Raw genomic sequence first — 16617 nt, forward strand, 5'->3', positions numbered from 1 at the left:
CGTTATAAAGATTCTGAAAAATCAATCCATAGTTTTAACACTAAATTAACAACATTATTTATTGAACAGTGCACCTGGTATCCACGTGATTTATCAACAAAATGCACAAAATACTTAAAAAGTAGTTCAGTTATCAAGGAAGCTGTGCATCTATACACAGTGAACTTCAAAGAAATATTTACAACTATTTTGAACATTACAATACTGTCTATAATAATATTAGAAAGAGGAAAATTTTGTATATTTGTATGTAACGGATAGACTCAAAAACTACTGAACCGATTTTAAAAATTAATTCAGTTATATAAATCTACATTGCCGTTGAGTATCATGGGCTGTATTCTATTTTCAAAACAATTCGAGGGGAGGTAACCGGGGGGGGGGGTTAAAAGTACTAGGCTAATATAGACGAAATGTCGAATTTATCGTACAAGGACGAGACAAAGCTCAATTTAAGCCCCTTAACGCAAAGAACAAAACTCGGTAAGCCCTACGGGCCCGAAAACCATGTTTTAAGACCCTAAAACAACCGTTATGGAGATATTGGCGTCACACTACCCCTGCTCCAGGAATCGGATAAGGAAATGAACTACCGTAACCACTCACCAGAATTACCTGATTCAAGAACTGAAAAAAATGCAAAGAAATGCAGCTCGATTTTGTTCTGGGTGATTTCCGACAAAAGAGTAGCGTTACAAAAATGTTGCAAAGTTTGGGTTGGGAAGAACTGAGAGAAAGAAGAAGAGCTGCTCGACTAAGTGGTATGTTCCGAGCTGTCAGTGGAGAGATGGTGTGGAATGACATTAGTAGACGAATAAGATTGAATGGCGTTTATAAAAGTAGGAAAGATCACAATATGAAGATAAAGTTGGAATTAAAGAGGACAAACTGGGAGAAATATTCATTTATAGGAAGGGGAGTTAGGGATTGGAATAACTTACCAAGGCAGACGTTCAATAAATGTCTAATTTCTTTGAAATCATTTAGGAAAAGGCTAGGAAAGCAACAGATAGGGAATCTGCCACCTGAGCGACTGCCCTAAATGCAGATCAGTGGTGATTGATTGATGGCAACGTCAGCTCCAGTCTTCTTACAGCAGCGAGATTATCTACAATATATTACAAAAACCTAACATGTTTCAGACAGGAAAACAGGTATTTCGAATCTCCTTAAAAATAAAAGAACACCATTTTTTGTTTTCAGAAAATCCACTTAAGTAGAAGGAAGGGGGTGGGATGAAAAGAAGTGAGGAAGGAGTTGAATTCTTTATATGAGGGTACATGTACAGTATCTCAGAAACTGAAGATGTTACAGACGTTCAAATTGGTACTTGGAATGTCTTTTAAAAATAAACGCTCACACTTTTTTTTAATCTGCTCAGCCTCCAGGGTTACCTTTTCCCTCGGACTCAGCGAGGGATCCCCCCTCTACCACCTCAAGGGCAGTGTCCTGGAGCTTCATACTTTGGGTCAGGGGATACAACTGGGGAAGATGACCAGTACCTCGCCCAGGCGGCCTCACCTGCTATGCTGAACAGGGGCCTTGGTGAGGGATGGGAAGATTGAAAGGGATAGGTAAGGGAGAGGGAAGGAAGCGGCCGTGGCCTTAAGTTAGGTACCATCCCGGAATTTGCCTGGAGGAGAAGTGGGAAACCATGGAAAATCACTTCCAGGATGGCTGAGGTGGGAATCGAACCCACCTCTACTCAGTTGACCTCCCGAGGCTGAGTGGACCCCGTTCCAGCCCTCGTACCACTTTTCAAATTTCGTGGCAGAGCCGGGAATCGAACCCGGGCCTCCGGGGGTGACAGCTGAACACACTAACCACTACACCACAGAGGCGGACTTGTAACACTTCTGTTACAATATTCCCTATGCTTCGACCATTCGGCCGTATCTGGATCTTACCATTTTCAAACGATCCTGCCCGAGATAGTGCAACATTGGCCTTGGTTTGAATACTGGTTCGGGTAAGTAGACACTCACTTTTTGTCCCGGCGCTTTATTAATGGTCATACTGAACGCTAGTAGACTTTTCTTTTTAGGGGCTTTACGTCGCACCGACACAGATAGGTCTTATGGCGACGAGGGGATAGGAAAGTCCTAGGAGTTGGAAGGAAGCGGCCGTGGCCTTAATGGGTACAGCCCCAGCATTTGCCTGATGTGAAAATGGGAAACCACGGAAAACCATCTTCAGGGCTGCCGATAGTGGGATTCGAACCTACTATCTCCCGGATGCAAGCTCACAGCCGCGCGCCTCTACGCGCACGGCCAACTCGCCCGATGCTAGTAGACTTGATACTTTCCATTTGTACATACATAGACTGTTTTCTCTTAGGAGCTTGTAAGTTATTAGGAACGTTCTGCCATGTGTTGAGTATATTCAGAAGCTTGGGAAGCCAGAGAATACTATTATTCAATGATCAGAGGAATTGTATCCTCTTTGGCTTGCCAATTATTAATCAAATATGGGTGCATGTAATGACATTACTAAGGATGAAAATGACATAATATCTGGGGAGGTTCTACCTTCCTAAGGGACAAAATAACAAAACATTTCTTTGCTTATAGACATTTCTTGGAGTGTACGTTACTTGATAAATATGTTTTCTAATGGCATTCTAGCCATTCAATTCTTTAAATATTAATTTACTTTAAGGTCAACACAACTTGCCACGGCCCCGTTTTGCCATCTGTCAACTTCTTGAACTTCAAATAATTTATTTTAGCGATATATTGATTTATGAAGATATTTCCTGCTCAGGGTTGGCTCCCCTGTTCACGCGCAAAAACTTTCACTTGTTCCCTGTGTTTCTGGCGCGTTTTATGTATACGTTTGCATTTGAAAGTTTCCTTTTTTAGCAACATGCCTCGAATTGGAAGAGTACAAAAGAAATGCAAAGGAGAGCCTGGAAGAAAGCCGAAAGCAAGTGCAGTTAGTGGTGATAATAATGCAAATAATAAGGATTTGGTCCGTGGGAATGCTGAAGACTCTTCTAGGTTAGACTCAACGTGTGCTTCTACTTCATTAGTGATTGTGAGTGATATTTCTAGCAATGAAAATATTGTTCCCGGCGACCCCATCGTATAAGGAACTCCTACAAGAGCTTCAACAAAAGAGAGACAGAATATGGTGGAACTTTTTACCAGTGTGATGCGATGATCAACCGCAACTGGACTCAGGGAGGCTATGAGTTGAGACACGTTGTGACCAGACTCTCAGTCCATGGGTTTCACCAAAGCCTGTGTATTAAGGCGAGCTTTCATGAGCCAAGTCCGGACTGCAGGTGCAAAAGATGCGGCGAACTTTCTGAACGCTATCACGTACTTAAGTGTAAACTGAGAATAGAATCCTTAACAAAATTCTGTACAGACGATTGCTCATAATAAATATTTTTCCATGCACATTTTTGGGCAATAAAACATTTATTAAATATTAGTGCCAGTGCTTCCAGAATAAAGCTGAACACTGATTCAAGTATAGGATCTTTTGTAAGTACTCAATCCAATAATGAAGAACAGACATGTGGCAATGTTGTCATAGATATTGAATTTTAGTCATCTGCCATATCTTTATTTGTGTGCTATGTTAGTGACTGTTTATTTTGTTATGAAGATACCACTGCAGGATATGGATTTGCTAGCAAACTATTTCTGAAATGCAGGAACTGTAAAGCTCAGTATTCATTTCGTACCAGTAGCAAGATGACACTGAGTATTAAACTAATGTTAGGTTTGTGTATGGGTTGCGTACTATAGGTAAAGGTGAATTAGCTGGTAAGACACTATGTGCAGTCATGAATCTCCCAAGTGGCCCAACAAGATTCCAGAAGTATACAGATACATTATGTGAAGCTCCAAAGAATTGTGCTATTGCCTCTATGAAGGCTGCTGTCGGTGATGCAATTGAAATTAACAATAATTCTACAGATCTTGCTGTGCCTGTTGATGGGACGTGGCACCATAGAGGTCATGTAAGTCTGAATGGTGTAGTAACTGTAACAAGCATGGATAACGGCAAAGTGCTGGATGTAGAGGTGCTGAGTAAGTAGTCATAACTGTAGATTGATACAAGATAATGCTAAACTTAAACCTCATATAGAAAGTCCTGAACGTAGTGTAATTTTTGAAGGGTCCAGTGGGAACATGAAAGTTGCAGATGCAGGTCAGTTGATATGTTTGGGGTAAGGCATGCAAAATACTTAGGGGATAGAAAGAGTAGGAGCTTCAAGAGTGTGGTAGGAGCAAAGCCATATGGAGATGTCAGTGTGGAAAAGCTGGAACGTATTGGACATATTCAGAAAAGAATGAGAACCCACCTTCTACAGTTGAGGAAAGGTAAGGAAGGGAAAACATTACCAGATGGAAAACCACTATCTTGGAAAAGGTAGATTCACAGACAAGCACATAAACAGTTTACAGAACTAAATGATATGGCAATTAGAGATGAAGATGAAGCAGAATATCTGGGCAATTTATTTTCATATACTATCAACTGACAAGGAGCATTGTCATGTCTTGAGCCCGAATGAACTAATCCCATGGTGCAAATACAACTGTGCTCGGGAAGCTGGTGAACAGTACAGTCATAGACAGTCATTGCCTGTTGAAAGGTGCAATGTAATAAAGCCAGAAGTTTGACTGATAAAAACCTGTTGCATAAATGTTTGAATGGTAAAACACAGAACCCAAATGAAATATTCAATAGTGTAATACGGTCTAGAATTCCTAAAACAGTATTTGTAGGTGAGAATACATTGGATTTGGGTGTTTATGGTGTAGTTATTTCATTTAATGATGGCAATGTTGGTAGAGTTGGGTTGCTTCAAATGTTAGGCATACAATCAAGGGAAAATGTGGTGAAAGAATGTTCCGAGTTGAATGCTGTCCGTGTCAAGATTGTGAAGTGACTATGATAGTTAGGAAGGCAAGAATGCACTTAAGAAATGCTAAAAGGGCCAGGGAGGATAACTAAAATGCGGATGACCCAGGATATTGTCCAGGAATGTTCTAAAGCGAGTAACAAACTCTGTTCAACTTTAAAACTTGTTTCCTGCGATCTTATGTTTTAATGTTTAAGCACATTTTACTCAGGAACTAAACAGCATAGAATGGTAAAACTTAAACATCTTACAGATACTGGGTTGAACATTATTGATACATTGTTTTAAGAGTTACGTTTAATATTGTAGAAATTACGAATTTGTAAAACTGAAATATTTGGACAGTTTTAAATATCTTAATAACTTGCAAAAAATCATATAAAAATAAATTATACAAGGTTCTTACCTACAAAAATAAGTCACGAGAGAGAAACACTTCCTCTACTTGCTAGTGAAATTTTATAACATTATCTTGAACAGTTCACGAGAAAAATGTACCAAAATTGACCAATTTCACATTGTGGGTATACAAGGTATAACTTCCCATTAAATGAAAGTGTTAGTCGCTTAGCAACCTGCTAAGTACAGAATGTATTGCGGGTTAGGGCTAGCCTCCACCTGAAATTATTGAAGTGACCATTTAATGATTTCATTTTATGATTTCTGAAAGTTGGTTGAACTTAGAGACCTATCAATGTCTCATGATTCACTGTCAGGTAATTCCGGAGAGAATAAAACAGAAATGAAGCAAAATCGGTTCATTAGAACGGACGGATGAATCTGCCAAATATGTTTTAGTAAACTATTTGAATAATAGATGTATATACCAGGTGGCTCACGGACGCCGTAATTTCTACTTATAAATGTCCCGCATGCACAAGTGATGTGTGGGGTGTCTACTAACTGATTTTAACAGGGAAACTACTGCCAGCGGGCAGGTTACGTCAGAATATGAAGAGATAAGAAACAGAGTCACACTCGCAGCATGTTACTCAGCGCTGGCGGTCGAATGCACCCCTTGCATTAGTAAACATCGTTTTCGACCGCATAGTTCTAGGCTGGTGTATGTTACAGCCGCACTATATTTCCTGTCTGCTTATCGCCAATGGCTAGTGTGTTCAGCAGCGACGAATACATAGACATTATTTTAATCTGGACAACCCGGTCGGAATGCAACCGAAGCTCCAAACAGACGTATGCCTTCTACACACGTATTTCACCGAACAGTATCGTTTTTGTTTCATACAAGCAACTCTTTTATCGAGTGGAATGTCTACACATGTATAAATTAACAAGTGATTAAATTTCCTTTTCTGCATCTTTGGCGTGTTAACAAACAGGAGCGGCGGTTAGGGGGTGGGACGTGAAGGGAAAGTCGCCTCCGCCCCTCGCCACTTTGTGGAGTAAACATTACATATTCACTTTAGCCACCTGGAACTAGGAATTATTATTATTTGTTTTGCTAATTGCTTTACGTCGCACCGACACAGATAGGTCTTATGGCGACGATGGGATAGGAAAGGCCTAGAAGTTGGAAGGAAGCGGGCGTGGCCTTCATTAAGGTACAGCAACAGCATTTGCGTGGTGTGAAAATGGGAAACCACGGAAAACCATCTTCAGGGCTGCCCGCAGTGGGATTCGAACCCACGATCTCCCGGATGCAAGCTCACAGCGAATTATTTGTAAAAGAAACGTTATCTGTACAAGGCTTTGTGTCATATCTGCTAATTCTTTCCTTTATTTTCCTTAATTATTAACATAGATTTTGGCGGCAATAAGCACCAAATGCCGTTCGTCGGGGCTAAGCGATTTGTATAGCGCTACGGCAAGTAGTGGAGACTTTGCATTTGCTGTGGGCAAGGGTAGTAGGGGTATAATGTTTTTGCCAAGGTCGTGGACACTGAGTTATAATTCACCGGTATGCCGCACGCATTCGTCAGTCTGGCAGCCTCTTCAGTGTCTGCATGGATTTAGCCCAGGTTTACGACCGGTTACTTTTCCTGGCTCCAAGCTCTCTGAGAAGGAACATATACACTATTGCGTGACTCTAGGGTGGTCTTTAGTGTGATGCTTTGCATGTAAATTAAGATTTGCAATAAGAATGTCACAAACATCCATCTCCAGTCCTAGGGGAATTGATCAAATGGGGCTAAAATAGCTGGACCAGCCGGTAATCGAACCTGGAGCTCTGTTAAATGAAGGTCTCTACGATGACCTTTCAGTCACTGTACTGGATTCGCATTATTGTTGACTGATGGAAGAAGTCGCTTCCTTTTTCCTTTGTACAATTTTCCATTGCTATTCATCACCAGTAACAATTATGCCTAACAAAGTATTGCCATCTGCTTTTCTCTACGAGTACTATTCAATAAATATTACACTTACATATTTATACCATCGTATCCAGCACCAAGCCCCACATGGTCCACTCCAGCCACAGTTCGAATGTGGTTGATGTGTGCTGGAAAAAAAGAACAGAAAAGTATAACAGGGACGAACTTCATCGTGAAACAAGTTACATGACCCTCCAAAGATATCAGTGATAAAATACTGGCGTTACTGTCTAACACTTCTTAAGGAACCAACGTCACAGAATATTCCACATAATAGTGTAAATAATGCAGATGAACTGGCGGAGTCAGCAATGGAGGAAGTATTATACAGTAATGAAAGTAGCCCAGTCACGAAGACGCTTGTGGACAGATAAATACATATATCAACTTTTTATTGCATTTTTGTGATAATGTTAAACACACTGCCCATTTAGCAGGCTGGAATCGTGAGAGTTCTGAACAGTGGACAGTAAGCAAGCTAAAGGATGGCATACAGGGATGCTTTAGTAGAAATAGCAAGGGAATGTCTAGGAACAACTGTGTTTAAGGATGGGAAAAAACTAACATCTTCATGGAATGATGAAGTGAGAGCAGCTTGTAAACGTAGAAAGGAGGTTTATCCGAAGTGGCTCCAAACAATGTTGATACAGACAGGGAATTGTACGTAGATGGTAGAAACAGAGAGAAACATGTAGTTGATGAATCCATAAAGAAGTCGTGGGAAGATTTTGTTAATGAACTGGAAAGGCTAAGTCAGGCACCAGGGAAAACTTCCCGGGCAGTAACAGCGAAAGGAAGGGAGGAAGAAAGGAAATGAACAGTATTTAGGGTTGTTTTCCTAGCCTTTTCTTAAATGATTTCAAAGACATTGGACATTTATTGAACATCTTCCTTGGTAAGTTATTCCAATCCCTAACTCGATTTCCTATAAATGAATCTTTGCCCCAATTTGTCTTTTTGTATTCCAATTTTATCTTCATATTGTAATCTTTCCTACGTTTAAAGACGCCACTCAAACTTATTCGTCTACTAATACCATTTCACGCCATTTCTCCACTGACAGCTGGGAACATGCCACTCATCTCGTCTCCTTTCTCCCAGTTCTACCCAGCCCAAACCTTGCAAAAAAAAATTGTAACGCTACTCTTTTGTCGGAAATCATCTAGGATAAATCGAGCTGATTTTCTTTGGATTTTTTCCAGTTCCTGAATCAAGTAATCCTGGTGAGGATCCCATACACTGGAACCATACTCTAGTTCGGGTCTTACCAGAGATTTATAAGCCGTAGTGTTGAGCACCCCCCGCCAATCACACACACATGGCACTTCAGTCCTGAAGGACCTTGGCTTACCAAGCAACCACTGCTCAACCCGAAGGCCTGCAGATTACGAAGTGTCGTGTGTTCAGCACGACGAATCATCTCCGCCGTTATTCTTGGCTTTCTAGAAGTGTTAAGCACTGGAAGTACATAACTTGTGTGTGAAATTGTATATGATGATGCTGGATTTAGAACGTTAAATTAATAGTATTTCTTCTAGTATTTTCTTTCCATGGAATTGTTTTTAAATCTTTTTGTTGTATTTTTGTTGTTGTTGTTGTTGTCGGGTAATTATGTTTTTACATTACTTTATTATCACATTACTCTAAACTACCATTGCCACCTTATATTTCTCAATAGCGATGCATTTCTTAATAATAATAACAGAGCCTAATAGCCTTCAAGATATCGAGTGGAGATTATCCTCAGCACGGAATTTCCGACGGCGGTTTGATATCTAACTTACGATAACACTGATTCAGAAATCGCAAAACAGCCGGGCAGACATGGAAAAAACCCACATTATTTCGAATACAGAAGAATTAAGTGTCTAATAAACGAAATAGTCTTCGTGGAAAATCAAGATGATCAGCAATAAACACGAGGGAACAGTATTCAGTTTCTGTCTATGTCAAAAATTGAAGATTGTTCGTTTGAGAATTCAGAAATGGAGCGGTGATAGTGTGTTTATGTCTTGAATGAATCCAGCAAGTGAACATATAATACCACCAATGTTACTACATAATACCGGTGACAGCCAGGATAAGCAGAGTTGAATGAACTGTCAGTCTGGAAAACAAAAAGTTCGGGGTGGATTTGGAGGGGTGCAAATTAACAGTATATAAATTGTCACCTAATAACAGGTAAATAAGACCTACCAAGAGGTTTCCCGATGATACTCATGGAACATTTCGATGCCGAAATATTTTTGTCTAAAAGTTGATAGCCATAAAATTGTAAAATTCTTCTAATATAGACTAGATTATATTAATTGCCTCACTCAACTTGGTATACCTCAAGTTGAAATTAACTAATCCAGAAAATGTACTGCAGTCCCTCCGTAAAACTCAATGGTCACTATTCATGTTCTCTTGTACTAATAAAATATGGAGGTTCGATGACCAAAAATGTAACTCCATATCGTACATGAATAAGATGTCGATGAGTTCTGTAAAACAGATCTGAAAGAAACAGAATCAAGGCCGTAAAAATCATGATCGAGTTTTGCTTATCTCCTTCATGGCACTGAGGTTTCAAAATAATCCGAAAGTGATATGTACACTGAGTGGACAAAAGTCATTGGAAGACTCTGAATGTGATGCTGCCGTTTTGAGGGCCCGAGGTGGAGCATCTCGTTATTAACAGTACGACGAGGCATCGACTCTGCAAGGTGTTGATTCATTCTGCAGGGTTCTGGACCCACGCACCTTGCACTGCTAACCACAACTGGTCTTGTGTAGTTGGTTGCGGTGTTCATGGAGCATATACAGATAAACCCCGTTATACGCGGATTCGTTATCCGCGATTTCGTATATACGCGATTTTGGTTTCAAGTCTAGTGCTGCCATTTGTTAACAGTGCGTGGAAGCTGTAATGTCTTGAAGCGAGTAAAGACATGCGTACACTACGTCGCGCGGGAAGGTTAATCGAGGCCTGAGCATCTCTACTCGCGTCTTCTGTTGTGTTTGTCGAGACGTGAATCGTCAGTTCCGGTCAGTAGAGCTGTTAAGTTACACTTGACAGGTTTCGTATTGAAGACGCCGGCCAAATGGAAAGAAATTGAGGCTGTCGAAAGAAAGAAGCGTATACCAAAGTCGTATTCGTTAGCAGTGGCGGTGGGCTCTCAGGAACACATGAGCACGCGAACACCCAGTTGTAACGCATATTCACGCATTCATGGATACTGGTAATTCAGAATTGTTTCCTTTGTTCGACCTGATTTCGTCAATCGATCGAAAGCATTCGACTTATATAGAACCTCCGTTAAACTGACAGCTGTTCGTTTCGACTGACAATGCCAGGGAGCACGTTGGAGATTTTGCTACAAGCCTTAAGACTATACGCATGCGCATGGAGATGACGTCAAGGTTTATGCACCGATATCTCATAAGCGAGGAGCACGGTAAGGAATGTGCCTTTCCTTCTACAACCACCCTCAAACCAGAGATAGTATTACAGTTGACCACAAGGGTCCGCCACCTCCCCTGTTACTGCTGGCCACAGCTCCCAGAAGTTACTATTGCATTACATCGCCGCAAGATTTCGCTAGTAGCTAATTCTGAACAGGTGTTCGTAATCACGGGATCAGAAAGCCGGAGACTCAGCCTCAGTCAAATCCTGAGCGACTCAACCCGGCAGTCGTAAATTTAGTTTTCTTGTACACTCACAGATGAGTCTCGGAAAAATGCATTCTCGGTTATTAGGGTTCTACCATATTATGAGTAGAGAAGCAACCGTAAAAGGAACCTTTAGTGAAATGATTTAAGTAAGTGATTTTGTACATATTTGCATTCTACTTCGGTATATTTGAGACGTGAACACAAATTTTGTTGTGAACCTCCTGAAAATTTGGTCACGAGCCACCACTGTTCATTAGAAACAACGTTAGAATTTTTGGATCGCTATGACAAAGGTGAGCGTATTGAGGACATTCAGCATGCTTTGGGATTTAGTGAATCCACTGTGAGAACTATTCGTGATAATGCGGAATCAATTCGAAAAAGAACTGTTCAATTTTCTAACTTAAGTGTGACTATTTATAGACTGACCAAATCTCGCTCGGAAGCGAAAGAAGGGATTGGATCGAGCATCACAACCAACAACACATGCCTCTCTCTGGAGCTGCTATTGAAGCTAAAGCCAAGAACTTGTATGCAGAGTTTAGTTTATTATTGTGTACAGCATTCCAGTGTTAAATTTTTAAGTGTATAAAGTTTGCATTGAAATGCGTTTTAGAAATAGGATAATGGTTATATTTTTTACAAAGAATCTCTGCTATTTTAAACTTAATGTGTGAATAAACGGAAACATAACCCTGTATTTTACGTATACAATGAATCTCGATTTACGCGAATTCGGTATGCGCGGAAATTCCGTGGAACGTAACTATCGCGTATAACGAGATCTACCTGTACCAACATCTACAGAATCCCATGAATGATTGATTGGATTAAGATTGGGGGATCTGGAGAGCCAATCCATGGTCGTAACTTCACCATATTGCTCCTCCAACCACCTGTACTTCACCACAGAGCGGTGACATGGCGCATTTTCCTGTTGAAACATGGCATCTCTATCAGGGTACTCCAGGACCAGAAAGGGATAGAGATGATCCGAAAGAATGTCCACATAACCTACACCTGTCAGATCTCCCTGCAGCCGGAAAATGGGGCCTAATTGCAAGCATGAGAACTCCACCAAAGCCAGAAATGAGCCACCTCCCACCTCAACACAACCTTGCTGACACGCACGATCCATAGCTTCATGAAGAATACGCCACACTCTCACGCACCCGTCAGCTCGATACAACAGCAACCGGGATTCATTGGACCATACCACACGACACCATATTGCCGATGTTCGCGGGCCCATGCACGTCGCTGAGCTCTGCGTCGAGGTGTCAGCGAAAGGACACGAGTTGGTCGTCGACTGGTGAATCCCATGCGGTGCAGTCGCCTCCTTATAGTCCTGGTAGAAATAGGTTCCAAACTACCGACATTCAACTGGACGCTGATCTGACTCATAGTAGCCCGTCAAGCGCCCAGTATTGTTCGGCGAAGGCGACGTGATGTCGTTCGTTAAACACCTGCGGTCTTCGAATCTGGCGGTTTACGCGAGGGGTAATATTCTCTGTGCAATATTGAAAATCCGCCCTCGACATTGATGACCTTGGAAACCCGAATTCGCGTGTGATCTTCGCAATGATATGACCCATGCGCCGTGCGCAGATGATCATCCCACGTTCAGAATCAGTTAACTCTCGACGTGTTGCCTTCTTCACGACACTGGTGTCAGTGACAGACTGCTTAGCTACGCCGCAGGGCTCAAGGGTCATACACGGTATTATTATATTCTAATGGAACACCCCTTCCCTTGACATTTGGCGACTCAGTGTATATAGCATTTGCTTTTTGAGGTTCCTAAACATTTCGTTTTCTTAATTATAATCTGGTTTACGTCTTTAGCTTTCATGGGGACTGTACCAGGGGTACACCATCCCCGGCTATTTTAACTGCGCGCCATCTATAGCAACGGGCATGAACTTTAACACCCAAAAATTTCCTTTTGCGATGGTGAGGTGGCTCTGCCGTCTCATGGACTAAAAACAAACTACAGTAATAGCTTCGGAAATTTCATTATTTTTATTGGAAAATCTTTTCATGCAAATTGTTTTTAAATGTACCGAAGTTGTTAACACTTCAGCTGGTTCCTCCTCTATTGTAATCTACCAATCATATGCTCTTAAATATTTTCTGTAGCTAATCAAAGCCCGGTGGCGTGTTTGGGAATTCAGCCTATCAGCATAGTGTACTTCAATTTAATATGGAACTTTCCCCTTACGGAACTGCATAAGCCGGGTACTTTAGGGCCGTATTGTCTGAATTGCTAGAGTGCTTGAGAGTGCAACTGGACGGAGGCCTAGCGGGGGCAGGGGCGCAGCCGACTCGAAGAAGATCCAGCGATATAAAGTAATGGCAGTGATAGCGCTTGCGGGTAGCTTGTAGGGAAGGTTTCAGCCGCTTCCTTCGAACGTACTTACATGTAATTTGGTGCTTTAAATGTAGGATTTTCGGCGAAGTCTTAGGAATCTAGTTCTAATCCCTACTGGGAAGTATTTAATGTAAGGTAACGCGACTGATGACCCTCTGTTGTCTCCCATTCAACCTTTCTATTCGGTGACTAAAGTTTTCAACCTCAAAATTTTGAAAAACTTGCCTCGGCTTTAAATTGTCCTCCTTTATTTTGCCATTTTACAATGGGATTAGCCTCTGTGTCATTGCGCTTTAAGCCCAATTATGTTCCAGGAAGTTTCTATAAGGCGTGCTGGTGTTTCCCTTCCTTGCCTTTTGTTGATGGCGGTTATGTGCAACCTTTTACTCTTAATGCCGTGTAGTATGGGTAATTATGCCCTTGTCTATTCTGTTATCCTTATGGTAACTGTTTTCTTCCTTTTAGTTCCCTTCGAAAACAGTGACTGATATGATTGTTGAGTAAAGAATAAGCCCACCATGTGGCAATCGTGTATGAACACGATTGCCTAGCGTAATTTTAGTGTGTCAAAAGAACCTGATCGCCTCGTCGAGGCTAGACTCTCGTATGTTGGAGCACAGTCTCCTCTGAATTGTACCTGTTCGGAGCAAACCTTGCTTTTTCAAAACATTGTACCTGTTAGGAGCAATTCAGCTCTTTTCTATGTAATTTAAAAACTAGTTGTTTATGTCAAGTTTTTGTACCTGGTTTAGGACTTCTATGTCAAAAATATTGTTAGAGCTGACGAGCTCGTTATTAACCTTTGGAATTGTTCTGTGTTATTTTATTATATATGCATTCTCTCAATTTTAAGAAGGGAAAGAAATAAACTTTTCAAATTTGTTATGCTAAAAGTTGCCCTAAGTAATCCCTTGTCCTGCCCTTCAACCCAGGCATTTCCTCTTCCTCTGTGAACCACGCAAACCCCGGAACAGGAAGGATGGCATAAAAAAGGGCTAGGAGTGGGAAGGAAGTGGCCGCGGACTTCATTTAGGTACAACGCCAGCATTTTTCTGGTGTAAGTGAACTGGGGTACACTTTCTCCATCCAGTTAAACTGCGCGCCTTCTGTAAGGCCATCTACGTAATTAAGCTTGAACTAATGTTATGCAAGATGCATATGGTTGCAACTGTCAGATGTCTCTACCATCGGCCTAACTTCCCGTCTAACGGGATCAAGGACAATTAGTTCTTAAGGGAATGTTTATTTTCACTGTCACCAAACGTTAGTTTTTGAAGATCCTTTTGTTCTTGTGTCAAGGTTGTCAACACTTCTGCCCCCTCCAACTCCTGTATCTAGCAAAACAAACCAAACCAGACCTCATGGCACTACAGCCATTGAAAGGCCTTGGTCTACCAAGCGACCACTGCTTAGCCCGAAGGCCTGCAGATTACGAGGTGTCGTGTTGTCAGCACGACGAATCCTCTCGGCCGTTATTCTTGGCTTTATAGACAGGGGCCGCTATCTCACCGTCACATTGCTCCTCAATTCTAATCACATAGGCTGAGTGGGCATCGAACCAGTCCTCAGGTTCAGGTTAATATCTCTGACCTGGCCGGGAATCGAACCCGGGGCCTCCTGGTAAGAGGCAGGCAAGCTACTCCTACACCACGGGGCCGGATCCTGTATCTACCAACCAATCAAACATTTTTGGAAAATTTTCTCTATCCAGATATAATTGGGGGTGTGTACAGGCATCCAGCCTATCTGTAAAGAGTTCTGGAAACTTCACCCCGAAATGCTATAGTGTAAATTATGGGCAATTTTTTGGGATGTGTCGTCATCCTCTTCGCTCCAGTTTCGTGAGTGCGGCGTATCATTCGGGTGAAAGGGCCTCAGGTCGACGTTCGGAAGGCCCAGCAACTCAAGGTAATGGCAGAATTTTCTTAACATGTGATAGCTCCGGCAGATAGCTTGAGGGGAAGGAATTCATTTCATGGTTTAAATGTAGATTTTCGGCAAGTCTAAGGGCTCTGTTCAAATCCCAGTTGGGAAATATGTGAACTAAGGGAACAAAGTGTGATTACCCTCTGTTGATTCCCATTCAACTTGGTATGGAGTGACTAACGTTTTCTGAATCTCTAAATTATTAACCTCTTTGGTATTTGAAATTTTCAGTTTAGTCACCCCTCTGTACAATAAGCTTTGCCTCTGTAACTTTGAGCCATAAACCCACTTAGGGTTTTAAAAATTTTCTAGAAGGAGTGAAGGTGTTTCGCCTCTTAACACTTTTTTAATATCCAATCATATTAAACATTTTCTTTTTACATTAAGGACATTTACAATGGGCACCCGTCGCCCCTGTTTATTTTGTAGATCTGTGTGTAACAAACTGTTAAGCAGATATGACTGTAAATACATTATTTGGAGTTCGTCAGGCATCAACTTGTGCGTTATAAGAAACTTGGGCCTCTGAAAGGCTGCACTATATTAACGTTTGGAGCTCGGACTCCTAGGCTATGTAATTTAGTGGAGCAAACTTGTTCTTAAAAAACAGTGTACCTGTTCAGGGCTACAATGCTCATTCTCTTGAATATTATCACATTGATATCTCTAGTTTTGTACCTCTTCTTGGATTTAAGGCATTGTTGTGGGAGCTAACGAGCTCATTTTATATTGTTGTTCTTTATTCAGATTTTTTAATCCATGAAATTCTAAGAAGAAAGAAGGGAAGGAAATAAATAACATTTCAAAATTTAGTTCCTTAACTTTTACTCTGTTCATTTCCTTGTCCGTCAATTGACTCCGGCACCTTCTTACACTTCTGTAGGCCACGGAATTTTCGAAACAGTAAGAATGGTAAACCGTGGAAAAACATATTCAGGGCTCCCAACAGTGGGGTTCAAACCCACAACCTCCCGAATACAATCTGGCAGCTACGTGACGCAAACCGCGCAGCCACTTGCTCCAAACGTAATTTATGAAAACTCTGATTTTCCTCAGATATAATTATCTCTACATTTCACTTCCTTCAAACATAAATAACTCTGCCAGCTTTCAAGACAACTTTGTGATTCCTTTCTAAGTGACAACTTACTTTACTGCATGTAACAGTAAAAATTGCTTAAATTTTCCAAGTGTCCTCTTCATGTAGACGCGCAATAAAATATTTTATTTTAATTTGGAAGTTGTATTATTATTTGTGTCCGGCTCCATGGCTAAATGGTTAGCGTGCTGGCCTTTGGCCACAGGGGTCCCTGGTTCGATTATCGGCAGGGTCGGGAATTTTAACCATCATTGGTTAATTTCGCTGGCACAAGGGCGGGTTGTATGTGTCGTCTTCATCATCATTTCATCTTCATCACGACGTGCAGGTCGCCTACGGACGTCAAATC

General features: G+C 41.4%; 1 protein-coding gene across 1 annotated transcript in view; it reads right to left on the bottom strand.

The window, feature by feature from the left end:
• Positions 1–16617, bottom strand: part of LOC136866973 (dipeptidase 1) — a 411985-nt gene that overhangs the window by 16650 nt on the left and 378718 nt on the right. Inside the window, exon 8 of the mRNA XM_067144065.2 lies at positions 7268–7343. Within this exon, the coding sequence (XP_067000166.1) occupies positions 7268–7343 (76 nt within the window). The remainder of the gene's footprint in view (positions 1–7267; positions 7344–16617) is intronic.

The sequence above is a fragment of the Anabrus simplex genome, chromosome 3 (genome assembly GCF_040414725.1).
Source record: "Anabrus simplex isolate iqAnaSimp1 chromosome 3, ASM4041472v1, whole genome shotgun sequence".
NCBI classification, from domain to species: domain Eukaryota; kingdom Metazoa; phylum Arthropoda; class Insecta; order Orthoptera; family Tettigoniidae; genus Anabrus; species Anabrus simplex.